At 53.4% G+C, this 25,141-nt stretch overlaps 2 protein-coding genes across 9 annotated transcripts; one reads left to right on the top strand and one right to left on the bottom strand.

Annotated features, from left to right (window-relative positions):
- The first annotated feature begins 113 nt into the window (after nt 1-113).
- PTCD1 (pentatricopeptide repeat domain 1) lies at nt 114-17,927 on the top strand. 6 transcript variants are annotated; one of them, XM_078074347.1, is made up of 10 exons: nt 189-207; nt 1,253-1,740; nt 2,587-3,067; nt 5,254-5,394; nt 7,992-8,210; nt 10,501-10,602; nt 12,493-13,200; nt 14,276-14,392; nt 14,999-15,181; nt 16,827-17,927. In XM_078074347.1, the coding sequence occupies exons 3-10, from the start codon at nt 2,609-2,611 to the stop codon at nt 17,007-17,009; spliced, it is 2,112 nt and encodes a 703-aa protein (XP_077930473.1). In that variant the 5' UTR covers nt 189-207; nt 1,253-1,740; nt 2,587-2,608; the 3' UTR covers nt 17,010-17,927. The 6 variants fall into 6 exon arrangements, with proteins under 6 accessions (XP_035920725.1, XP_077930475.1, XP_035920723.1 ...); XM_036064832.2 differs by lacking the exon at nt 1,253-1,740 and having other exon boundaries at nt 114-207; XM_078074349.1 differs by lacking the exons at nt 189-207; nt 1,253-1,740 and adding an exon at nt 117-164.
- BUD31 (BUD31 spliceosome associated protein) lies at nt 17,455-25,055 on the bottom strand. 3 transcript variants are annotated; one of them, XM_036064849.2, is made up of 6 exons: nt 24,867-25,055; nt 23,400-23,536; nt 22,866-22,986; nt 19,560-19,682; nt 19,163-19,329; nt 17,455-17,707 (listed from the first exon to the last, which is right to left on the bottom strand). In XM_036064849.2, the coding sequence occupies exons 3-6, from the start codon at nt 22,957-22,959 to the stop codon at nt 17,657-17,659; spliced, it is 435 nt and encodes a 144-aa protein (XP_035920742.1). In that variant the 5' UTR covers nt 22,960-22,986; nt 23,400-23,536; nt 24,867-25,055; the 3' UTR covers nt 17,455-17,656. The 3 variants fall into 3 exon arrangements, with proteins under 3 accessions (XP_035920742.1, XP_035920741.1, XP_077930480.1); XM_036064848.2 differs by having other exon boundaries at nt 23,405-23,536; XM_078074354.1 differs by lacking the exon at nt 24,867-25,055 and adding an exon at nt 24,768-24,863.
- Nucleotides 25,056-25,141: the final 86 nt, after the last annotated feature.

Here is a 25,141-nt window from a genome sequence, read left to right as displayed (position 1 = left end):
CCCGGCCAATAGAGCGGGGAGTACGGGACGCTCCGCTAGGCCAGGCTAGCCGCCAGCCGAACTCCCGCCTCTCCTCGCGGCCCGGGGTAACCCGCCTCCGCGCGTACGGGGCGGGGAGTTCGCGTCGCGGACTGCGCCTGCGTGAAGCCGGCAGCGGCGTGCGCGTAAGGGAAGGTGTCTGGGAACGAGACCCTGGTCCGCGGCGCGGTGAGGCGGGCGCGGGAGGCGGGGTGACGCGGCGGGGTGACGCGGAGCTGGACTGGGGGTGACTTGGGGCGGGAGTCCGGGCTGCATTTGCTGGGCCGGACTTTTTGAGTGAGATCCTGTTTGACCTTTACTGGAGCCCCGTTCCCGGGCGGGGCAGGACGGAGGGGCAGCGAGTGTCGCAGCCGGGGTCAGGGCCGGGGACGCCTAGTGAGACGACCGAGGCTCCAGAGGCCAGTGTGGAGGGGGTCGGGCCGGCCAGAGGGCCCCGGGGAGCGTCTGGGGAGGGGCCGGTCCCCCAGAGAGGACGGCGGCAGCGCGTTTCTAATTCAGGGGTTATTAGCTTGGGCAGGTTAATGAACTTGGGTAGAAAGAAAATTGCATCTTTAGTTTTCTTTGTGTGAAATGAGCATTTCCTTCCGTGACTGACGGAGTAGCGTTAACAGGGCCCTAAACTAAGTCGTGATTTCTAATGGAGATGAGTGTAAATGATGGCTGGAGACACAGTATCTGCAGCTACTACAAGCTATCAGGGACGCCGATCCCTGCTGTGACAGGATGGCAGGATCTTGGTATTAATGCGTCGAAAAAGCACTAGTATAGGAGGAGTTTTTAAAAAACTTCTTGATACCTATTTCGGTATCATTGGGGTTTTTTCTTGCAATGGGGTGCATTTCGTTTAATGCATGTAAGCACTTTATCTAATGTGGCTACTTGAAAATGTAAAATTAGACCTCGGAAGTGATTGCAGATTGATTAATAACCGAGGCTCAGGAAGGGGAGTGACTTGCTGGGGGTCTTGGAGCAGTGCAGCCGAATGCAAAGGTGAGACTGGCTGGCTGTGGAACTGGGCTGCCTGTGAACCCAGGTCTGGGTACCGTATTAGACAGCCTCTCTTGACCAGCACCCTCCTGACACTAGTACAGAGGGCCCTTAGCATTCCCTGTCTGGTGAGGCCTGCCGCTCTAACAGAAATATAACTTGAGCACATATGTAATTTTACATTTTCTTTTTTTTTTTTTTGAGATTTTATTAATTTATTTGACAGAGAAAGCAGGAGAGGGAGAAGCAGACTTCCCCGTTGAGGAGGGAGCCCGATGCTAGACTCCATCCCAAGACCCTGGGATCATGACCTGAGCGGAAGGCAGATGCTTAACCGACTGAGTCACGCAGGCGCCCCCTGATATTTTTTTATTGAAGAGTTTGAAGTGTGCACACCAGGATCTCTAGCCTAGCACTGTTCAGTAGAAGTATAATGCAAGCATACATATGATTTAAAAAAAAAATTTTTTTTTTTTTAAGATTTTATTTATTTGAGAGAGAGAGAATGAGAGGCAGAGAGCATGAGAGGGAGGAGGGTCAGAGGGAGAAGCAGACTCCCTGCCGAGCAGGGAGCCCGACGCGGGACTCGATCCCGGGACTCCAGGATCATGACCTGAGCCGAAGGCAGTCGCTTAACCAACTGAGCCACCCAGGCGCCCTATGATTTAAAATTTTTAAGTAGCCACCTTAAATAAAGCTTACAAATCGTGAAAAGTAAGTTACGTTTTTTTAGCCCAATATATCCAAAATTATCATTTCGACATGTCAGAAGATTATTGTGTGTAATTTACCTTCTTTTTTTGGTATAAAATCTTTGAAATCTGGTGTGTGATTTGTTCTTAAAGTGTGTCTTCATTTAGACTAGACACATTTTAAGTGTTCAGTAGCCACATGTGGCCAGTGCTACTATATTGAACAGCACAACTCCGGCCCATTTATCCACAGATTTTGCAGAAAAGGCATGCTTGAGTTAACTTCCTTGTGCAGAGGCCCAGAATGCTATTTTTTTCTAATAATACATTATAATAGCTACAATTTTTAAAGCATCTATTAAATGAGATGTACTAGAAACATCTCAGTGAATGTTTATAACCTTGTGGTGAGGTCGGTAGGATCATCCTCATCTTGCAGCTGAAGAAATCTAGGCACAGGAAGGTCAAGGGATGGGCCTGGTCATAGAGCTCTGGCCAGGACTCAGACTCGGGTCTAACTTCCGTGCCCAGTCTCTTAGATCATGGCTTGATAATACCACTAGCTTATGTCTGTTGAGTGCTTACTGGGCCGGCACTGTGCTGCACACCGTGTATCAGAGGCCTCGTTCAATTGTTGCTATGGTGCTGTGTGGGCGATGGTTCTAGTTAACCCCAGTTCACAGGGCAGGAGACTGAGACCAGAGCGGCGAGTGCCCAGGGACTCATGGGTGGTTCTTTGGCAAAACTGAAATCTGAACCTAGGTGTTCTAATCTCAGCACTCGTGCTTGTGACCACTTCTCTGTCTTCTCTCTGCCTTTTGTGACTACAGACCCAAGTAGTTTTCATTATGTTTCTGACCTGTGCCAGGCCCTGGAGGAGAAAGCCAGACATGGACCTCGCAAGATTGGCCCGGCTTTTCTCTGGACTCCGCCCTGTGGGACTGTCCACCCTCCAGCACCTTGGCCCTCTCAGAGCCAAATGGGCAGGAGGCAGGGAGGGGCCTGCATGGCTGAGGGCTGTGGGGCTGACTCGAGCCTGCAGCAGCTCCCCCTCACAGCCACCCCTTGGCCAAGGGAACCAGAAGAACATGAGCAGCCTCAGCTCTGACCTGAGCCAGCCTGGCCCCACGGCCACTCAGGAGGAAGAGGAGAGCTTTGGGACCCTCTCCAACAAGTACTCCTCGAGGAGAATGTTCCGAAAATCGACAGCCCAGTTGTATAACTTACGTCTCAGGGAACAGAATGCTGAAGACGAGGAAAGGGGGCTGGAGCCAGAGATATGGCGGGGCCAGAAAAACACGCCTTACTGGTACTTCTTTCAGTGCAAACGCCTGATCAAAGAAGGGAAGGTGAGGGAACCTTTGGATTCTGTTGCTCCCGGTTCTACTTCCCTGGAAGCCCAGTATTTTGGAGGGGCCACCTTACCTTCCCGATCTCTAAATATTTGGATGCTTAGGGCTCTTCTGTCTTCACTCACCCTGGGTGCTGCATCAGGCAATCTACCAGCCCCCTGGCTTTCACCCCCCCTCCCCCAATTGCAGTTCTCATGTTCGTATCTCCAGCCCAGCCTTCCCAGTCTGCATATCCAGGTACCTCACCAGCTCCCTTACGCTCACCTACATGGGCCTGAAAGTTTGGTTTCCAGCCTTGTTTTCCCTACACTGTCGTCATCTCACTAAATGGCAGTTGCATTGTTGCATCCACCCAGGCCGGAAGCCTTTGGGCCGTCCCTAACTCTTCTCTTTCTCTCACCAGCCGGAGCTTCAAAATGTTGCCAATCCTCACACTTCGCACAGCGCTACCTCTGAAAGCCCAGGCCTCGCCTTATCCTCACCCCCTCAGCTATCACGACACTTGTCACTGAGCTCCCTGCCGCCCTCACCACCTCCTTCTCCCACGTCTGCGCGCAGCACAGAGCCACCCTGTTAAAGCAGATTATGTTACTCTTCCTTCCAGGACCCTCAGCGTGTTCGATGACACTGATGTTCATTTTCTTAAGTGTTGATAATGACATTGCATTTATGTTTAAAAATCTCTTAGAGGTGTTTGTTGAAGATCTGGGGAATGAAATGATGTAATGTCTGGAAATGTGCTTTAAAAAATTCATTTTAGGGGTGCCAGGGGGGCTCAGTTGGTGAAGCGTCCAACTCTTGATCTCTGCTCAGGTCTTGATCTCAGGGTCATGAGTTCAAACCCCACATTGGGCTCCAATTTAGGTGTGGAGCCTACTTAAAAAAAAAAAAATCAGTTTGGAGCAGGAGTACAGGCTATGGATGAACAAGATTGGCCAAATTTAATAACCATTATCGTTATACTATTCTCTTTACTTTTGTGTATATTTGAGCTGTTCCATAACGAAAAGTTGAGGAATAAAGAGAAGCCAAAGCCCTCAGAATAGCTTATGAAGCCTGCAGGGTCTGCCTTCCACCCCCCCCTTTCCTCTCTACTCTTATCTCTTCCGCACGGTGCTACAGCCATCCCGGCCTCCTCTCTGCTCCTCCAGCTCCAACTCCCAGGCACACTCCTGCCTCAGGGCCTTTGCACTCGCTGTTTTTCTCAGCAGTGTTGTTCCTTCCCTCACCTCTTTCAGATCACTGTTCTGTCACCTTCTGGGTGAAGCCCTGCTTGGCTGTCATATCTAAAACTGAATCTCCCATCCCCTTCTTCAGGCGCTTCTTGCTTTATTTTTGTTTTAAAACCTAACATCATTTGACACAGTATATATTTTTCTTAGTTATCTCACTCGGCGTAGGTCTTTTCACACTAGAAGACACGTTCCGTGAAGGAGTCCCCTCTTGTTCACAGCTGTATCCCCAGCAAATAGACCTTGCCTGGTACATAGCAGGATTCAGTCATTACTGGTTGAACCACTGGATGAAAAAGAAAATTTAAGTTGTAAAGGAGTGAACTGAGGATTTAAAGGGGATGGTGTAAGGAGTAGGTGGGGTAGAGACGACTGTGGGCCACGGGGCTTTGTAGCCAGAGGAAGCCGGTCACTCGGGGCTGCTGTGTTGCGCCATCACAGGAGTGTTGCTATGAACGGCCCCCTGCGATCGTGCAGCACAGTGGCCCTGAGTGTGCAGAACCCGGTCTCCCATTCCCACTTAGACCCATGGGGCTGGCGCTGCAGATGGGGTCACCCAGGAAGCAAGGGCAGGACAGATCCCGGGATTTGCAGAATTAACATTTTCTGAGGACTTACTGAGGGCCAGGCCCTGGCTCTACTGTAGGCCCACAAAGAGGCAAAGACATGGATGGCCCTGCTTTCAAGGAGTTCATTGTCTGGCTGGAGGGAAGGCAGCCATGGCAGTGGGCCAAGAGCCTTCATAGGTGGTGGGAGTTCAGTGGGATTTTCCTCCTGGCCACCACAAAGCTCTCTTGCTGCAGAGCACAGGGACCAAGAGGCTGGTGGCAGAGGCCTAGAGCGGCTGTGTAGCTCCTGGGCAGGCCTGGGAGGGTCCCTCATTCTCAGTCTCCCTCCCTCTGCTGAGGGTCTCTGAGGCCGCCCTGAGCCCCCTCCCGTGTTCCCTCCCAGCTGGCCGAGGCCCTGGACCTGTTTGAGCGGCAGATGCTGAAGGAGGAGCGACTCCAGCCCCTCGAGTGCAACTACACGGTGCTGATTGGGGGCTGCGGGCGGGCTGGATACCTGAAGAAGGCCTTCCGCCTCTACAACGATGTGAGTGGGGGGCCCAGGGCCGGGGGCAGGGGGCGAGGCTCCAGAGAGCCTGGGCTTTAGAGGCAGAGAGAGCCAGGCACGCATGGTGGGATGTCACCTGCGGCCAGACTAACCTCCCAGCCTCTGTTTCATCCTCTGTAAAGTGGAGGTGATCTTGGATGATGACATGAGATGCGCTGGAAGGTCCTCCAGCACCTGCCTTGACCACGGCAGGGCCCACGTGCCCCCTTCCTTCTCCACCGTTGCCCCAGGTGTGTTCACGTCCCCTCACCCCTACTTACTCCCCACACCGGACACACGTGCGCACTTGGCTTCCAAAGCTGGTCCTCTGAAAAGGGCTTTCATTCCTCTTGGAAGATGGTTTCGCTTTATATTCATCCACTTCCTGTGTTGTATTTATTGTTCTCACAGCCAGGAAGCTGTTTCCTCTGTGAGCCGAGAAAGAGCTTTGCCTAGGAGGTTAGTAGGCTCTAGGACGAGTGATCCCACCCTCTCTCGCCGCCAGAAGCAAGACTTCTTGTCATCTGGGATGTGCCTGCCCGAGGCCGGGTCATCTCTAGCTGGAAGCAAGGGGGAGGAATTGTGGTTACAAACGATAAAGTGACGTATCCTCTAATAGACCTAATGAAATATCATGGTGGGGAATGACAGGAGGCTTCCCTGACCAGCAGAAAAGCGTTCAGGTGCTAAGTGAGGGGTGGCTGGTGCCAGGGGGGTGTTTCCTATGGTTCTTGGTTCACAGTCAGGTAACAGCCCTTCCTCACATGCACAGGATCCTTAAGTGACTTACAACCTGTCACCTCAGAGAAGTGCAGTTCCCTCTTTCTTGCCTTAAGTTACTCTCCATCAATTTGCTGCTTATTTTTTTTTTAATTTTTTATTTTGGAACAATTTCAGGTTTATAGCAAAGCTGCAAAGACAGTAGAAAAAGTTCCCAAATACCTGTCACCCAGCTAATCCCCACATTAGCATCTCACGTAGTGACGGTACATTTGTCAGAACTAAGAAACCACCGCTGGTACATAACTGTGGATGAACTCCAGATTTTACTTGGATCTCACCACATTTTTCCACCAAGATACTCTTTCTATTCCTGTATCCAGTCTGGGTTCTCCATTTTGTGACATTTTTGGAGTTTCCTTTTTTTCCCCCTGACATTGACAGATTTAGGGAGTATTGGTCAAGGATTTTGTAGAATGTCTCTATATTTGTACTTTTCTTTTTTTTTTTTTTTTTTAAGATTTTATTTATTTATCAGAGAGAGAGCACAAGCGAGGGGTGGGCAGAGGGAGAAGCAGACTCCCCGCTGAGCAGAGGCTTAACCGATGGAGCCACCCAGGAGTCCCTCCATTTGTACTTTCCTGTGACGAGCCTGGGGTTATGGGCTCGGGGAAGGGCTATCACAAAGGTAAAGTGCCCTTTTCCTGTCAGGGGACTTATCAGAGAGGACACATCCCTTGGTCACTTGGCGATAGTGGTGTTTGCCAGCTTTCTCCACCTCTACTATTTTTCCTTTGCCGTTTTCTGTGCATGTCCTTTGCAGCCCTTACTACTGTTGTTGATTACTTATTTGTCTGTTATGTTTCCTCCTGTCTGGAGTGGAAGCTCAATGAAAACAGGCTGTCTGTCCTGTAACCACTGGTGGCCAGTGCCCAGCCTGTACTAAGTCCTCGGGACACATTTGTCGTGTATGTGAGGACGCACACAGCATACATCATCCTCAAAGTCGGGATCATGATCCTCATTTTTCAGATGAGGAAACAGAGGCCCAGAGAGGTGAAGGGCCATGTCCAAGGTCACCCTGCTTGAGAGCATTGGGGCTGGGATTTGAGCCCCAAATGGCCTGACTCTGAGAACAAGGCTCTTTACACTCCTCTGCAAGCAGCTTGTCACCTGTGCTCGGTCAGATGGCCCTTCTCTGGGAAAGAGCACTGGGTTTACCAGGAGCTTCTCAAACTCCAGTTTGCTCCGTCACCTGGAGGGCTTGATAAGCAGAGTGGCAGCCTCACCCCCGGGTTTGTGACTCTGCAGGGCAGTGGGGGGTGGGGGGTGGGGAGGAGGTCCTGAGATGCTGCAGTGACATGCTCCTGGCTGCTGCTGGTCTGGGGGCCACTCTCCTAGCTGACCCTCACAACAGCCTTTAAAGGTAACGGTGTCATCCCCGTTTTTCCAACAAGGAGCTAACTTGCCCACGACCCCTCAGTTAGTAAACGCTGGAGCTGGGGTTTGATTGTCCCCTCCTTACTTTTCCCAGACCAGCTCCACCGCATGGGTCTTAACAGTTAGGGTGACCTGGGAGCATCAGGAGGATCCTGCTCTAGGCATCTCAGGCCCAGAGTGGGCTGATGGCCATGGGGAGGATGACTTTTTGCTTGGTGCATCTGGATGCAGGGTCCATTTTCAGAGCCCTCTGGCCGAGTCAGGGTTTTGGAGGAGGAGGCTCTGACGTGTCACTCAGTTCCGCCTTAGCACAGGCCCTGCTAGCGGATCTGTTTACTGCAGGAACAGGGTCCTCTCTAGCTTTCCCTCAGGGTGGATGTCACCTGTGTGTCCAGCTGACCCCAGAGCCACCTCCAGATGTCTTCCCATCTCCACAGATGAAAAAACGGGACCTGGAGCCCTCGGATGCCACGTATACAGCCCTGTTCAACGTCTGCGCCGAGTCCCCCTGGAAGGACTCTGCACTGCAGAGCGCCCTGAAGCTCCGGCAGCAGCTCCAGGCCCGGAACTTCCAGCTCAACTTGAAAACGTACCATGCACTGCTGAAGGTGGCGGCCATGTGTGCAGACCTCAGGATGTGCCTCGATGTGTTCAAGGTGAGGTTGCCCCTTCCTTCCTTCTCCTCACTGCGCGGCCGGTCCCACGTGGCAGACGTGAGGCTGTGGCTCACTGTCCCTCACGGGAGGGTTCAGGGGCTGATGAGGAGTCGGGCTCGGGTTCACCAACTCTCAGAAGCCTCAGTCTGACAGCTAAAGAGGTCACCCCTAGGAGGGCGGTGGGCTGCGTGTGCTGTGACTCCGTGTGTGGGACCCCTTGGTGCCGCAGCGGAGGGCGGGGCTTCAGAGCGCCAGGGATGAATGCGTGCTCCCCAGGGAAGGCCTCCTGCTTAGAACAGTGAACAAAAATCCCCGGTTTCCAGGAGGTGCCAGGTTCGAGGGAAGCAGGGGAGTGGGGGCCTGGGAGTGCTGAGCAGGGGCCTGTCTGTGCAGGGCTTTGGCCCAAAGCCTCTTTTTTCTTTTTTTTTTTAAGTGTGCTCCATGGTGGAGCTTGGAGCCCATGTGGGGCTTGAACTCTCGACTCTGAGATCAAGACCTGAGCTGGGATCAAGATCAAATGGGCCACCCAGGTGCCCCCTGTAGCCTCTTATTCCCCGGCTGTAAGGAGGGTTTCTATTCCCAGTTCCAGAGAAGGAGACAGTGAGGGTGTTTAAGCAGGGAGGAGCACGAGCAGGGTGGTGGTTCTGCCCGCTCAGGTTGGGAAGGGAGACAAACATGAGTTAACACCTAAAGGAAGGCTCTAGGTCCCCACGACCAGACCTCAGGAGAAGCTCGGCACACCCTTGGCAGCCTCGTCTTCCCTCAGGCCCGTGGGCAGGGCACGCCTGCTCTCTGCTCTGAGGTTTGCTCTCGCTTTCTCCATCGCTGACTGACGCTTTTCCTCACTGCACGTTGTGAGGTCCCGCCTGCCCCCCGCAGGACAGACGACCTGATGGGCTGTCCAGGCACCACGTGGTGCAGAGCAGCTTTGACCAGACCGTGGGTTGGCTGCCTTGAGCTGGCCTGCCCTGCAGGAGAGGCAGGATCATGGGGTCTCAAGCCTGGAGACCTTGAGAGTAACGAATCCCTCCGAAGGGTGCTGTGTGAGAGGCAGGTAGTTGAAGCTTCCAGAAGAGGGCAGTGTGGCTGCTAGGCCTCTGGCCTGTGCAGAGATGCCATTGATATTTTATGCAGGTCACTCTAGCTGGTGGGGGAGAGGGACCAGTTAAGAGACAGCTGTGATTGTCCAGGAAGAGGGAGCACAAACTAAAACCTCCCTGAGAGGGGCGCCTGGGTGGCTCAGTCGTTAAGCGTCTGCCTTCGGCTCAGGTCATGATCTCAGGGTCCTGGGATCGAGCCCCGCATCAGGCTCCCTGCTTGGCGGGGAGCCCGCTTCTCCCTCTCCCTATGCCCCTCCCCCCTGTTCATTCTCTCTTTCAAATAAATAAATAAAATCTTTAAAAAAAAATAGGGACGCCTGGGTGGCTCAGTCGGTTAAGCGTCTGCCTTCGGCTCAGGTCATGATCCCAGGGTCCTGGGATCGAGGTCCGCATCGGGCTCCTTGCTCAGCGGGAAGGCTGCTTCTCCCTCTGCCTGCCACTCCCGCTGCTTGTGCTTTCTCTCTCTCTCTAATAAATAAATGAAATCTTTAAAAAAAATAAAAATAAAAATAAAACCTCACTGAGGTGGAAGGTTTGGTGACAGAGTTGGGGATGGGAGAGCGGCAGTGGTGGGGTAGGGTGGGGACAGCCATGCTCACAAGAGGGACAGAGGAAGACAGGCTCGAGGAGGAGCCCCTGAGGGGCCGAGAGGTGGAAGAACGTTTCAAGAAGGCAGTGGCCAGCCCCAACAGGCCCGAGGGAGGCCAGGGGTAGCAAGCGCCACGAGCACGTGCCGTGGGCACCACCCTCTGTGGTGAGGTTGTTCCAGACACCCTCTAGGGTGGGTCCTGCCTGTGACCCCGCTCTAGGGATGAGGAGGCTGGGGCCGGGGAGCTTCCTGCCGTGCCCACACTCACAGGTGGCCAGTGGCAAAGCTGGGACTTGAAGCCAGCTCTGTGCAGTTCCAGTGCCTCAAGCACAGGGGCTAAAAGTGGCTGCTGGCGTGGTCTTTGCAGAGGGGCTGCCCAGAAGTGATCGTGCCAGCCAGGGAGAGCAGCCCGGAAGGAGAGGAGGAGGGAGTGCAGAGAGGAGCTGGTTCCGAGCCACCCTAGAGCCACATTCACGTCCCACCTCTTCAAGGTGCACGGGCTGGGGCCTGCCCCAGGAGTGTCTGCCCTGAGTCAGAGCCCTCGGGCCCCGGCCCGGCCTCTGCCACCAGTTCTCATCATGGCCTCCACTCCCTCCTCCAGGAAATCGTCCAGAAAGGGCATGCAGTCACAGAGGAGACCTTCAGTTACCTGCTCATGGGCTGCATCCAGGACAAGAAGACAGGTTTCCGATACGCCCTGCAGGTCTGTCCCTCACAGCTCTGCCTTCCTGCCTCTCCTCCTGTCCCCCTTCTCCTGTGCACCTGTATCGGGCACAAATGATGATCACGTGCATTTGAGCACCTGCGACTGCCCCATGCTGGGTGTTTTTATGTTTGCAATATTTTGGCCTTCGCAAAGCACACTGCTCCCCACCGTTTTACAGATGGCAGGGGAAGGAGGCCCGAGGAGGCCGCATGGCTGCCCTCCAAGTGAGGGCACAGCCAGCCCGCGCTCTTTCACTTGCTGAGTGGCCTTTTGGGCAGCTAGCTCATATCGGCAAAGCTTACAGTCTTGCCCAGAGTGCGTATTCAGCCCACCTCCCACAGGCCCCCACTCAGCATTTCTGCATGTAGTCCTGAGAGATTCTCACAGACATCAGGGTTGAGATACACTGCTCTGATTCTACCTTAGATCCCCAGAGAGAACTTCCCCCACCCCCAGTCTAGTGGTAGCAATGGTACCACAGGTGGGAATGACCCAGAGCTCATCTAGAGCCCTCCAGCTTAAGGTGGGGCCTACAGACCGGCAGCATCAGCCTCACCTGGGAGCTTGTCAGAAAAGCAGGGTCTCAGCCCCACCGTGGGCCTACTGTGTCCAGATCGGTATTTCAGCAAGCTCCCTAGGTGGCTGATCCATGTGGAGGCTGAGCCCCAGGGACCTGGGACAGCCCTGGACCAGATGCTTGCCTTACCTCTGGAAGCAGTAGCTTTCTAGTGAAAATCAGCCAAGATCTAGTTCCTCCCTTTCTTTGTTCTAGATCTGTTCTAGTTAGAAACAGTCTGTAGTGCTAATAGCTGGTTTGTGTTGTGCATTTGTTAAACTGCTCAAGCTAGGTACCGTCAGCCCCATTTTACGGATAAGGAAAGTGAGTCTCACAGAGGTTAAGTAACTGGCCTAAGGTCTCATAGCTATGAAGCAGAGCTGGGATTTGAACCGAGGTCCGTCCAACTCCTAGAGCCCGAATCCCTGCTAACCCTCAGTTCTGTCAATGTTTCCCCATGGAGGTGCCTGCTGAGACCCTTGCCCTCCTTAAGACCCTCTCAGGTGTGCAGCCGACCTCTTGCAGGCCGTCCCCACCTGGGCCTGAACGGTCCCTGCCTTGTCTGCACACTTATCCCTGATGAGGACAGGAAGTCAGATGTGAGCTCTCGTCCCACTGAATGTGGCCGTTCTTTGATCCCGCAGACAAAGAATTCAGTGTGACCAGTGAGCCCTGTGTGGCATTTTAGAAACGGTGTGGTCTGGGTGTCAGAGTGACCCAGACATGACCAGAGCGGTCCTTTGTGGAGAACACACTGAGTATGCTAGGCGCTGTGCTGTGGGATGAAAATGATCTCATTTCAAGAGGAGACAGGGCTGCCTGGGCCCCCAGCTTGGGAGGCGCTCTTCCTGGCTGAGCCCCCTTCCACCGTGCCCGCCCTGTGCTCTCATACTTCCTGGAGGCTGCGTGGGACAGGGCACAGAGTGGGCACTCAGGAAGTGCCGCTAAATCCGTTTCTTAAATCAGCCTAGACTCTTCCAGAACCTAGCCTCTGTGATCGTCCCTCCCCAGAGAAGTACAGAGAAGGTGGGCAGAGACCCAGGGCAAAGTCTGTTCCCAGTACAGGGGCCCTGGGAGGAGGCAGAGAGGTGAAAGTGGGAGAACAGTTTTGGGGTGAGCTAGAGAGAGGAAAGGAGTAGCGCCCCCGTGAAGTCTCCGCGAGTCCTCAGATTCTTAGGATTCTTAGTTGTCTAGAGCCTGGCATCGGGTTAGGTGCTCTCCAGCTCCTTCCTGGCCCCTTGCACTTGCTGAATGGTTGTTGACTGCTCGCGTCTGCTTGCTGACGGCTCTTCTGAGAAGGAGCACGGAGCTGAGCTTGTCTCTGCCGGCAGGTGTGGAGGCAGATGCTGAGTCTGGGGCTCCAGCCGAGCCAGCATGGCTACAACCTGCTCCTGGGGGCAGCTCGAGACTGCGGCTTGGGGGACCCGGAGGTGGCCTCAGCACTGCTCCTGAGGCCCAGGGAGGAGACGGTCACGCTCCAGCCCCCGGCACGTGGGTTTTGGGCAAAGAGGAGAGCCCGGGCCCGGCTGGGCGATGGCATGTCAGTCAGGCTGCACGTGGAGGCCCTGGAGAGGCAGCTGTTTCTGGAACCTTCTCAGGTGCTTGAGGGCCTTCCAGAGCCTCGCGAAGCCAGAGCCCCCAGCAAGGCCCAGCCTGAGGTGGAAACTAAGACGGAGTCTGACCGCATGGTGGCCCTCACTTCCTTGGCCCCAGAACCTTCTCACTGGGGGCTGGAGGCCAACCTCCTGACCTTGGGAGCAGTCCCCCCAGCTGTGGTCTCCTTTGGGACTGTGACCACCCCAGCTGACAGGCTGGCCTTGATGGGGGGCCTGGAGGGCTTCTTGGGCAAGATGGCAGAGCATGGGCTCCGGCCCAACATCAAAACCCTCACGCTGCTGGCTGAGGTGGTGGAGCCCGGGAGTCCCGCCGAGTCCTCACTGCTGACCGTCCTGGACACGTACCAGGTGGAAGCTGACGTGACGTTCTTCAACACACTGATGAGGAAGAAGAGCAAGCTTGGCGATCTGGAGGGGGCGAAGGTGAGGGGCTCGGAGGCGGGCACGAGGTTCAAGGCTGGGGCCCCTCCTTCCCGTTCCCTCCTCTGACCTTCCGAAAGCAGGACCTGGCTCCCCTGCAGGGGGCGTCACCTGATCCTGAGGTAGGTGGGCAGACGGACTAGAGCCTCCGTTCTGGGCCTGGGCTTGGGCCAAGCTGAGAACGGAGGGGTGACCGGCCGGCCGCGCTGCCCGTCCCCTTGAGGAGCTCACAGGTGAGTGTAGGCAGACGTCCTCACGCTGCCCGAGGGGCACGTGGCCTAAGAGCCTGGTGGCTGCTGAGTGTCCCCACACTTCGGCCACACCCCCCGACCCACACACACTGATCCAGCCGTCTGTGTCAGATGCCGTTCGAAGAGCTCCCCATCCGTTCCTCTCTTCGCTGACCACACCACAAGCTCTGCCAGTACGAGGCTTCCCCCGTTGCACAGATGGGGACACCGGAGCCCTCGTGTGATTTTGTCCACGTGTCTGTGTGACAGAGCACTGACCCGGGCTCTTGTGGGCATCAAAGGTGACAGGGACGCAGCCTCTGCCTTCAGGCCCTCAGTGCAGAGCACGCCGCCCTCTAGACAAGCTGAACAGGACAGGGCCCCTCCCTGAGCCGGCCGGGCTGCGAGGGCGTCCTCTTCCTCAGCCGCCGGCCCCCCACAGCCTCAGCTTCACTTCCCACACTGTTGTCGTCCCGCCCTGGACTGTGGGGCCAGGGCCCTCGGAGACCACTGGTGCTCACCTGATGTTGAAGGCCTGAGTGCTGGGATGGACGGCCAGCAGAGGAGCAGAGAGGCACGGGAATACGCAGGGCTTCGGGGTGGGGGCAGGGCGTGGTGGAGACGGGCTGGAAGGCCGGGGGTCCTCGCAGAGCCGCCCAACTCCGGGGAGCTGGGTGCTTGCGAGCCGGGTTGAGACCCGCACCCAGTGTGGTCACGGAGGGAGCGGGGAGGCCTCTGAGCAGAGCTGTGCCCCTGAGGTCTCCAGCCAGCCACGGGCTTCAGCTGAGAAGGCTCCTGCCAGGCCTGGTGGGTCACAGCTTACGGTGGTGCCGTCCCCGTCCCCACAGGCGCTGCTGCCGCTCCTGGCAGAGAGGGGCCTCACCCCCAACCTGCAGACCTTCTGTGGCCTGGCCACCGGGTGCCACAGGCCAGCGGACGGTCTGCAGCTGCTTGCGGACATGAAGGTGAGTGGGTCCAGGCCTGGTGGGGGCACCCATGGTGCTAACTTGGGGTGTTCAGGGAGAGAGCTGGGCCCTCCTGAAGCCCCAGGCCTCTGCACCCGGACAGCACAGTGGGCATGGGGGCAGGGAGAGTGCGGTCGCTCTAGCTTGAGAGAAAGTGGACCCTGGTGATTTGCTGCAGGAACGGGCTTTGGAAACGTTAGAGTCTTGAAGGTGGTTACGGTGGGGAGAGATGGGGGCGTGGGAACAGGTCTTGGCCCCAACTCTGGAGGTAAGGGAGGCATGACAAGAGCAGGGATGTATCCGAATTCTGGGGGCAGGGGTTGCAGTAAACCCGCAACCAAGAGCCGAGGAGGTGGTCTCCTGCGCGTGGTTTACTGCCTGAGGCCATCGATCTCTGAGCGAGCTCTTCAGGCCGGGGAAGGTAGGCTGGGTGGGATGGACCTCCAGTGCGGGGCACACCTGCTTTCCTTTGGAGCAGGGCGTACCAGGTTCGGGCCGTCTTGGCCTGGTGGCTGGTCGGCCTAATGGCCATCTGACACGCACAGTGGGCTGCTTTGTCCCAACGACTGCCATCACCTCGCTGATCGAATGTCTGTGATGTTCCAGAAATCCCACATGACCCCCAACACCCACATCTACAGCACCCTCATCAACGCGGCCCTCAAGAAGCTGGACTACACCTATCTCATCAACATCCTGAAGCACATGAGGTGCAACAGCGTCCCGGTGAATGAGGTGGTCATCCGCCAGCTGGAGTTTGCAGCCCAGTACCCGCCCTCCTTTGATCGGGTGTGTGTGCCAACCTCTCACTCGCCTGTCCTCTCTTTAACCATCCCGCCTCCCCCTGCCCCAACCCTGGGTCTGGCCTTCCGGAACTGGAATTCCCTTGCGTTAAACTGTCAGTGGCTTCCCTTAGGAGAAATCCCAAATTCCTTAAGCCACAGCCCATGAGTCCCTGTGGCCCACTTCATCTCTGGCCGTTCTTCCCTGGATTCAGTCAGTCCCACTGGCCTTCCGCCTCCTTCCCTTCTCGGGGTTTTTGTATTCCCTCTGCCTTGAGTACGCTCCCCCTGTGCTTCCCGTAACTGGCTCCTCACCCTGTCGGTCTCATCGCCGACGGCTCTTTCTCAGGGATGCCCTGCTGCTCCCTCCTGCCCACCACGTCCAGCCCTGTTGCTTGTCACTGTGTTTCACAACCTGTGATTACACCTGCACAGGTGACTGTCACCTTCACAAAACCATAAGCCCCGCTCACCTGGCTCCCCGGTACCTGCCCATTGCCTGGTGCCCGACACAGACTGTTGTTTGTCCAGTGAACGGGGATGGCAGCCGGGCCACGATAGAATCTGCTTTGTAATGTCCACTTGTCTCCCTGCTGTACTGAGGATAGCAGGTTGTGGGGGTTCGGATTTAGGGCCCACGGGAGTCAGACCCCATGTTGAGTGCCTCCAGAGCAGTTGTGGCCTGGAGGAGCACCATCCCAGTGGGGAGGGAGGGAGACAGGCGGGGACACACCAGGCATGGGCTCAGGGACCGCCGTGCAGGCGCAACACTTGAGGGCCATTTTGAGGGCTCAGTAAGAATCCGGGAGACAGCAGTAGAGCTTATGCCAGGCAGAGGGCATAACTGGGCATCTGTGGACAGTTGGCTGTTAGTCTTGTCTGATTCTCCAGAGTTCTTTATGTGTTCTGGATACTCCTCTCTTGTGCCACGTTGCAGGTATCTTCCAGGGAGTGAATTTGTCTCTTTACTCCGTGGTGTAGAGTCCTCAAGGGATCTTCTCAGGTTCAGTCCAGATACCAGCCTACCACAGGCCTGGAGCTTACTGGATTAAATCACATTCCTAGTCCCTAGTCCCTTAGGACCGTGACTTACTCTGCCTGTGCCTGTCAAGATGTTTTCTGTACTTTCAGGCTGGATTAGGTACATACAAGTTTGGAACTGTTACATCTTGGGAAGCCAGCTGTGTCGTTACCTTCGATATATTTTTGACTGGTTTTTCTCCTACGTTCTTTCTTTACCAGCTTTCTTTTGGCATCTGCCGGGCGCATCTTGTTTCCTCCCTGTCCTTCCCCTTCTCCAGAGACACCGCAGCGGTGCTGAGAGGACACAGGGGAGGCTCTCAGGCTGTGGGGGCACAGGTAGCCCCCAGGGATTCTAGCTCGGGGGGCGGGGGGCTGTCCCTGGGTGTAACACAGCAGCACAAACTTCGAGGGACTGTTAGCAGATGGGAAGCTGGCCTGCCCCACAGCAGCTGTGTTTCTCGACAGTAAGCAACTCGAGTATCGAACAGTTTTCCTGCCCTCTTCCCTTAAGCACCTAGAAGCAAGAACAGCTTCCCTGAGGCCTGAGCCAGCGGCCGTGGTCTGGGATGAGCCGTGTGTAGCGTGCGGTGACTAGTGGCTCCTCTGACTCCGTGCTTTTCCACTTACAGTACAAAGAGAAAAACACCTACTTGGAGAAGATTGATGGCTTCCGAGCTTATTACAAGCAGTGGCTGAAAGTGATGCCAGCGGAGGAAACCCCCCACCCGTGGCAGAAATTCCGGACCAAGCACCAGGGGGACCGAGACCCCATCACAGAGGCGGATGTGGACGGAGGCCTCGGAGGCAGGTGATGGGAGGCGCTGGGGGCCGCGAGCAGAGCTGGGACAAAGGGCACAGTGTTCACAGAGCTCTGCGGGAGCCCAGGGGCCGCTCCGCATCGGGCCTGTGCATGTGCTCGTGTGGCCTCGAGCCCGAGGGAGGGTCCGGCCCGGAGTGAGGGGTGTAGCGTTTTGCAGGCATGGGTATGAGGACAAACACTGGGTCCAGGGTGCCTGACAAGTCCGTGGCAGGTCCAGGAGCAGCCTGGCCCACCTTGGCACGCCATCTCTGGTCATCCTCGTCTGGGAGGTGGGCGTCCCCATCACGGATGAGGAAGGTGAACTTGCTCACAGTCACACAGCACCTACAAGGTGGAGTCAGGACGGAGGCCCAAGGGTGACCGGTTTCTAGGGCCCGGCGCTCGCCCACTGGGGTCCACAGTCCACTGGCTCTCAGAAAGAATGAATGCAGGACCCAGAAGGTTTAAAAATTTTATTCCTACAAATCACAGCTGAGAAACACCAAAGCCTTTACATATAGAGACCATGCTCCAACTCAGGCCCAGAGCACTGCTCCGCGAGAACAGCTGCTCCCAGGAAAGGGGGTGGCGCGACAGGCAGAAACCCGTAAGTCCCAAGTTCAGGGTGAAGACGGGTCAGGTCCTCAGGTCCTCAGGGCCTCAGCCGGAGCAGCCCCGGCAGCCGCAGTGTGTGCACTCGATGATCCGGCCCTGCAACAGAGGACAGCTGATGCTGCGCTCCTGCCACGCCCACCTCGTCCCCCGCAACAAGGGGGGCAACTGGACATTCACTGTCTACAGGACACTCCTCAGAAAATCTTCATGACCGATACAATCATGCTGCTGACACTGAAGCTATACCTCTGTGTGCTGAATTTATGCACACTGTACGTACTTGACCCCCAAAAAGTAAAAAAAAAAAATCTGTGAATGATTCTTGTTGTTCCATGAAGTGAGTATGACCTACCCTGCAGTGAGCTGGAAGTGGGTCTGCTACTGCTCAGGGGGCTCAGGGCCTCTGGGCTGGGGAACGTTCTAGTGGGGGCACAGGGGCAGAGGATGTGCACCGGAATCTGAGTGGCAGCAGAAGGGTCTTGTCCCTTGGGCCAGGTGTGCCCGGATGTCCGGCTGAGGGCCTGCCCAACAGACAGAAGGCCCTACAGCAGTGGTCTGTGTATACTTTCCTTTATTCTCTTTTTTGGAGGAGTAAAACCCTTACCTAAACAAACAAGATTAGATGGTGAAACTCAACTAAATCAGAAACAGGTTCTACTCTGGCCACAGGGCTGGGGCAGCACCCCCGACCAAATGCCACCATAGAATCGGGGGGGGGGGTGCGGTGGCTTCCGCCATTCCACCACCTCTCCATGCCATCAGAAAACTGGCACCCAGATTCTTCCCTTAAGGAAGAATTTGATGTCCTTGGGCCCTCATTCGATGTCCACTGCTCCCTGACTTTACAGATGATTCAGGGAGACAGAGCTGCCTGCTGAGCTAAAGCCCTTGGCCCAGAGTTTTATAAACCAGAACTGGTCTGCAACATCAAGGGACTGGTGATGAGGCACCTGTGTGACAGGTGGCCCCTTGGGAGGTGGGCAGTCTGGCCTGCCCGCCCAGCTGGGCCCACCATGGTCAGCCAAGGGGCCGCACTCAAAGGCGACCATGGCCTATGTCCCAGGAACCACCTCCCTCCCTCTGCAGTTCCATTTCAGAGAGGCTGACGCCGTCAGCTCAGCAACTACATGTGCAGCACTGTTCCTGAGCTGCCCAGTGAGTTTTAGAACAAAGTTCTGACAGAAGAAATACAACGGAACACATCTGGGGAGAAGGCCTGGAGAAAAGGGTACCTGGGGTGAGCATGCTCCCCTGACTCAGCCCTCCCCACCACCTTGGGGGTGGGTGTTCTCACCCCCACTTCCTATGTGGGGAAGGAATTCAATAACTTGCCCAAGGGTGCAGTTGAGTTGGCCCCCAGACCTAACACATGACTGTTGCCACGCTGCCCAGCATGGACTGCTCAGGAGAGGGACTCACTCCCTGGGGCATGGCCAGCAGGACAGTCAGCAAAATCATGTTCGATCCCTTGCGGTCAACTAGGGCGGACTTCCGAACTGAAAAAGTGACCTCAAACTTGATCATCAGACATTACAGGGGTAGAGACGTTACCACTTCCAGCTTGCTTTTGGGGACCCGGCAAATGCAGTTTGTTCCAAAATTGGTGTCCCGTGTCTGAATGCAGCGCAGGCAGCATAAGTTCTCATAGCCCTGCTTTTTCCACTTTGCTATCAGATTTTTATCTGCATAGCCTTCTTTAATACAGTATTCATATAGTTCTGTCAAAAAGAAGGGAAAGGGCATCAGACCATGGTATCACAAAGCTTCCCCAGCCCCGGCCCATCACTACTCTTCACTAGAAAGAATATTTAGCCAACGCTGACCCCTCCCCGCTTTTTTTTTTACCAATAAGAAAACTTGACACTTGCTGAGGTTGCAAGAACAAGAACCATGAAGTAAATGTGAAAGCTACTCAAGTTGGTGAGACCGAGAGAATTTAGTTCATTACCTCTGCTTATGGCTTTCCTCTTGTAAAAGAGGTCAAAAATATACCGGGTTTTTTGGTGGTGGATCCTGAAGATAGGCCACAGAGATTCCACTTTCCTCTTTCCCTCATGAGGTTCTGTTTCAGCTGGGGAGAAAAAGGTGTGTCTTTGTTTTCTTGTGGCAGGTAGTGTTCATTGCACAGGATGCAGTGTTGTTGTTTTTTTTAATTTTTATTTTTTTTAAAGATTTTATTTAGTTGACACAGAGAGACACAGTGAGAGAGGGAACACCAAGCAGGGGGAGCGGGAGAGGGAGAAGCAGGCTTCCCGCAGAGCAGGGAGCCCGATGTGGGGCTCCATCCCAGGACCCTGGGATCATGACCTGAGCCGAAGGTAGATGCTTAACAACTGAGCCACCCAGGCGCTCCTTGTTTTTTTGGGTTTTTTAAAGATTTTATTTACTTATTTGAGACAGAGAGAGAGAGAGCAAGAGAAAAAGAGCACAAGCAGGGGGAGCGGCAGGCAGAGGGAGAAGCAGGCTTCCTGCATGAGCAAGGAGCCCGATGCGGGGCTCGATCCCAGGACTCTGGAATCATGGCTTGAGCTGAAGGCAGCGGTTTAACCAACTGAGCCACCCAGGCACCCCCCCTTTTTTTTTAATAACCAGGAATAAAGAATAAATCCTACTTCATAACCCTCTAGGTTGGCTATCATCAAAAAGACCATCACAAGTGTTGAGGATGTAGGAAAATTGGATCACAGGCCGCTGGTGGAAGTGTAACATGGTGCAGCCTCTCTGGAGAATAGGCTCTTGACTTTAGAGATGGCTCTTCCCCAGGAAGTTAAAGTTACCATAAGCCCTCGCGGTTCTCCTGCTGGGTATATAGCCCAGAGAACTGAAAACACACATGCCCACAAAAACTCTCATGAATGTGCAAGCAGCAGTATTCACAACAGCCAAAAAGTAGAAACAATCCTGGTATCCATCAGCTGATGAATAGATAAACAAAACCCACCCACACCATGAAGAATCATTCAACCAGAACAAGAAATGACCTGCTACAACACGGATGAACCTTGAAAACATGATGCCAAGTGAAAGAAACTAGTCCCCAAAGCCCCCCTACCAAATGATGATGTACAGAGACAGAAAGTAGACGAGTGGTTGCTCAAACTGGGAGAGCTGGGGAGAAGGGGGAAGGGGGTAACTACCAAAGGGTGCAGGGTTTCTTCAGGAGGTAAGGGTTGCCCAACTCCGAATACACTGAACACTGTATAAGGGCAAATTTTACAGAATAGGACTTCAATCTCAATAGAGCTGTTATTTTAAAAGATAAAAAAATAAGCCACATGACTTAAACAGGATTGTTTCAAGTGGCAAGTCTCTTTCTGTTAGCAGTTACAAGTTGATCTTTGTCTACCACCTCCACTCAGTTTTTAGAGCAGAGGAGAAAGATAAGGAGTGGTCAAGAAAACTGTACCTCCATTTCTCCAACTTTGGGGCCATGCTATTACTTAGGATGTAGAGTTCAGCTCCACACACAGGATTCTGTGATCCAAGCAAAAGGCAGGTGTTGCGGACTGAGCAAGTGCACACCGTGCCTGCTGCAGCCGAGGCCCTGCTCTGGGTGTTGAAGGCACAGCAGTGGGGCAGGCAGAGCAGCTCTGGGTGGCATTCCCGGGGAGGGAGGCGGATCGGCACGTGGGGCTAAGTGGTAAAGGCCACAAAAAAGAAGAGAAAACAGAAGGGGAAGTGGGGACTGACATTTTATACAGGTGATCAAAGAAGGCACAAGGGGACATCTGATCAGAGTCCTCAAGAAACAAGGGGGGTGCTGGGTGAAATGGGGGAAGGGGGTCACAGGTGCAAGCTTCCAGTTATAAATAAATCCTGGGGAACGGTGACTACAATTTACAATACTGTATTGTGTATTTATAAGTTGCTAAAAGAGTAGACCTTAAAAGTTCTCACAAGAAAAAGAAAAAACTGTGAGGTAATGGATCTTAAATTATTGTCAATCATTTCATAATATATACATACATCAAATCACATACAGCTAAAACATAAAATGTTTTATGTCAGATCTCAATTAAAAAGGTGGGGGGCAAACATGCTTATAAGGCATCTGGAAACAGAGCGTCCCTCCCTGTGCTTTTGTCATTTCTCAATCTTTTAATCAAAGCAGCACTCCCATTTTTAAAAAATCCCTTTTGGACCCATTTTCACAAGACCATGTGAACATTCTTGGACGTTGTTTTATACAGGTTCACACACAAAGTGGAAAGCGCCTTTCAGTGGGTGATGTGGAGTCCTGCCCCAGTGAGTGTAGGAGGAGAGGCCAGAGGTACGGGCATCACAGCATAGACTAGATCTAGATTCCTGCCACTTGGTGAATGCCAAAAACTTCGAAAGAAATGTTTGATTAACTTCAAAACCTCAGCAACAATTCTTTTAAAATGTTAATTCTTTAAAAAACTAAATGTCCATTATTTGTTTATGCTTGATTTTCAAATAGTTTAAAATCCTTACAAAAGCAGTTATTTAGGGGTGCTGGGGTGGCTTAGTCGGTTGAGTGTCCCACTCTTGATTTCGGCTCAGGTCATGATCTCAGGGTTGTGAGATGGAGCCATGTATCGGGCTCTGTGCTGGATGTGGAACTTGCTTAAGATTCTCTCTCCCCTGCCCTGACCCCCCAGGCCCCGCACTCTCTCTTCTCTCAAAAAAATTTAAAAAAAAAAGCAATTGAGTAAGGGATCATACTGTGATCCTGTAAGGCCAACAGATGCTCGTGGCTTCAGATAAGATTTCTAAAAAGACACTACACTGATTAATCAAGTTCAAGATCATACAGCATTTTGAAGAAACTGAACATGGTACATTCTGGAAAACTAGTAGATAATGCAAAAACAAAGTGGTGAAAACCGTGTCAGAGACCAGCAAGAAAAATCTGGATAAAACTCTTAACGGAAAATGTGAACATGAAAAAGGACGGGATTTTCCAAGTAAACATTTTGTAAGACTCTAAATAGGTACTTAACCAGAACAGTAAATAATTAGAGGTAGACTATTCAATCTTTATTCTCTAAGACTTTTATATCAAAGTTGGCCCCAAAATGTCTTTGAGGACCTTTTCATTAGTGCCATCTTATTTTCCAGAACTCCTAATATTCTGAGTTAAGAAGCAAACAAAACAGGTCAGTGTCTGGAGGCCACAGTGGGGCTGTCTATGCCCATGTGATACCCGCATTTCTGCCTGGCCCCTGGAGACATCGAAGCCTGTGACTCTTAGACACAGCTCACCCAGTTAGAAACTCCCCCACTTACTTACCTTCTCTCATCTTTTGATCCAATTCATCCAGTGTTGGTTCGATCAACTCCCAACCATCTGGGGGAGCTTTCCGGCTCCTTTTCACTTTGGGCATTTTTTCTACAAGATAATTTGCAAAGATCTGGAGAAGGGGGAGAAATTAAATGGATTGGTTTCTGAACCTGAGCTCCCCAAAGGCCTTCACCAGTTACCCTTTTGGTGCACATTCCCTTCCCTAAATTTGTTTCCTCATCTGTAAAATGGGAACACTAGAATCTAGAAGATTTCATTATAATTATATGGAACATGCCTGCATTAAATGTGTTTAGTAGATTTTTCCCGTTATCCTTAACATCACCTATGAGCCTGGCCCTGTACTGGATGTTGGGAACAAAGAACAAGCAGTAAGACACAACTTCTGTCATTGGGAAGGTGACATTCTAGCAAGGAAACAGTGAGAAGGTAATTACAATAACAGTGTGAGAAGGCCTATGGTTGGGAGAGCTGAGAAAACGAGGGTTTAAAAGGGAAAAAGATGGTATAGAGCCAAAGTACCTTACTGTCTGCTTCCCAAGAAGTATAACAGAAAGACCTCTGGTCTCTTCAGTTACAGGCTTAGGTTCTTGTCCAACTCTACCAATTACTCTGTGACTTTTGGGAGGTCACCTTCCCCTTCAGGTCCTCAGTCTTGTCTGTAAAATGAGGGCAGTGAATTAGCTGGATTGCAGAGAGTCTCTGAAACCCAACAAAGACATTACATAAAGGCAAGTCATTATAAAGCCCATACAATAGGCCAGTACAAATCCAAAGAAAACATTTTTCAAACCACATAGCATTTCCTAGCTGGCAAAGAGGGTTCAGGTTAATTATCTCCTATTCTTTTTTTAAATTTTTTTATTGTTATGTTAATCCCCATACATTACATCATTAGTTTTAGATATAGTGTTCCATGATTCATTGTTTGTGCATAACACCCAGTGCTCCATGCAGAACGTGCCCTCCTCAATACCCATCACCAGGCTAACCCATCCTCCCACCCCCCTCCCCTCTAGAACCCTCAGTTTGTTTTTCAGAGTCCATCGTCTCTCATGGTTCTTCTCCCCCTCCGATTTCCCCCCCTTCATTCTTCCCCTCCTGCTACATTCTTCTTCTTTCTTTCTTAACATATATTGCACTGTTTCAGAATTATCTCCTATTTTGAAGCACAGCAGACTCCTCTCTCCCAAACTCAACCAGTCCCTCCCTTCTGTGGGGTGCCTGACAGTTTACAAAGTGCCCCAGCACCGGGCGCGCACACACACATCCCCAGGCTCCTTTTCATGAATTCTCCATTAGCGACCTTACAGGTGAGGAATGAAACTTCTAGAGGTAAAGTCTGGGTCACAACAGCTGAGAACTGGCGGAGTATGATTCTGATCGGGAGGCTCCTGACTCCCAAATCTGTGGTCTTTGCACGTGTCTCCCCTGCGCTGCAGCCACAGATGGCCAGAACCTGGACCCTGCCCCAGCGCGCACGGGCCGAGAAGACAAAAATACGGGATGACCACTTTGCCATGACTCAGGGAAATTCGAGAGCCCTGGTCCATGTGTTACCCAGGGGAGGTAACAGGTAGGAGGCACCTGGATCAAGAGGTGGCAGCGCTCGGGAGAGGAAACGAGTGGAAAGGCGTTCGGAGCTTGGGAGGGAAAACCTGAGGGTCGGGATAGTAGGAAAGGCTCCTAGAGACCACGGCATCTGAACCGGGCTTACAAGAACAAACAGTATTTAAACAGAAAACGTTCTCGGCAGAGAAAAGAGAGGGAGGAGGGGGTGCCTAGAAACAAGAAAATCCCCAAATCTCCTATTCTCTGGGCAGAACGAGCGAGGCGCCACCTCCTCTCGGGAACTCACTCTGACCTCCCGCTCCAGAGGCCCGAACCCACCCCTGTCCAGCCGCTCCGATCGCTTCTGGGCCAGTGTAGACCTCCGATTCCTGGTCCTAGCCGTTACCAAGGTACTGGAGAATACAGAAAAGGGCTCACCTGAAAACCCGTCACCGTCAGCCGCCACTTCTCTCCCGACGGCTTCCGCTTCCCAGGTGATAGCTTCAGGCTGAGGTCCTCGCGGAGCCCCCCCCACCTCGCGCGGAGATTGCGTCACCTTAGGTGTCCGCAGTTTTGCCTGTATATAATTTTACAGCCGCTGTTGCCTTTTGCCCTCAAATCCTGCGGGGAGACCGGCAGGCTCACGCGTCTCCCCGGGGCGGGGGGGCCGGAGGCACTGTTGCCGGGGCAGCGTGCAGGCGAGCCTGGACTCA

Source organism: Halichoerus grypus, chromosome 6 (genome assembly GCF_964656455.1).
Source record: "Halichoerus grypus chromosome 6, mHalGry1.hap1.1, whole genome shotgun sequence".
Lineage (NCBI taxonomy): Eukaryota > Metazoa > Chordata > Mammalia > Carnivora > Phocidae > Halichoerus > Halichoerus grypus.
This window is presented reverse-complemented; position numbering and strand designations above follow the sequence as displayed.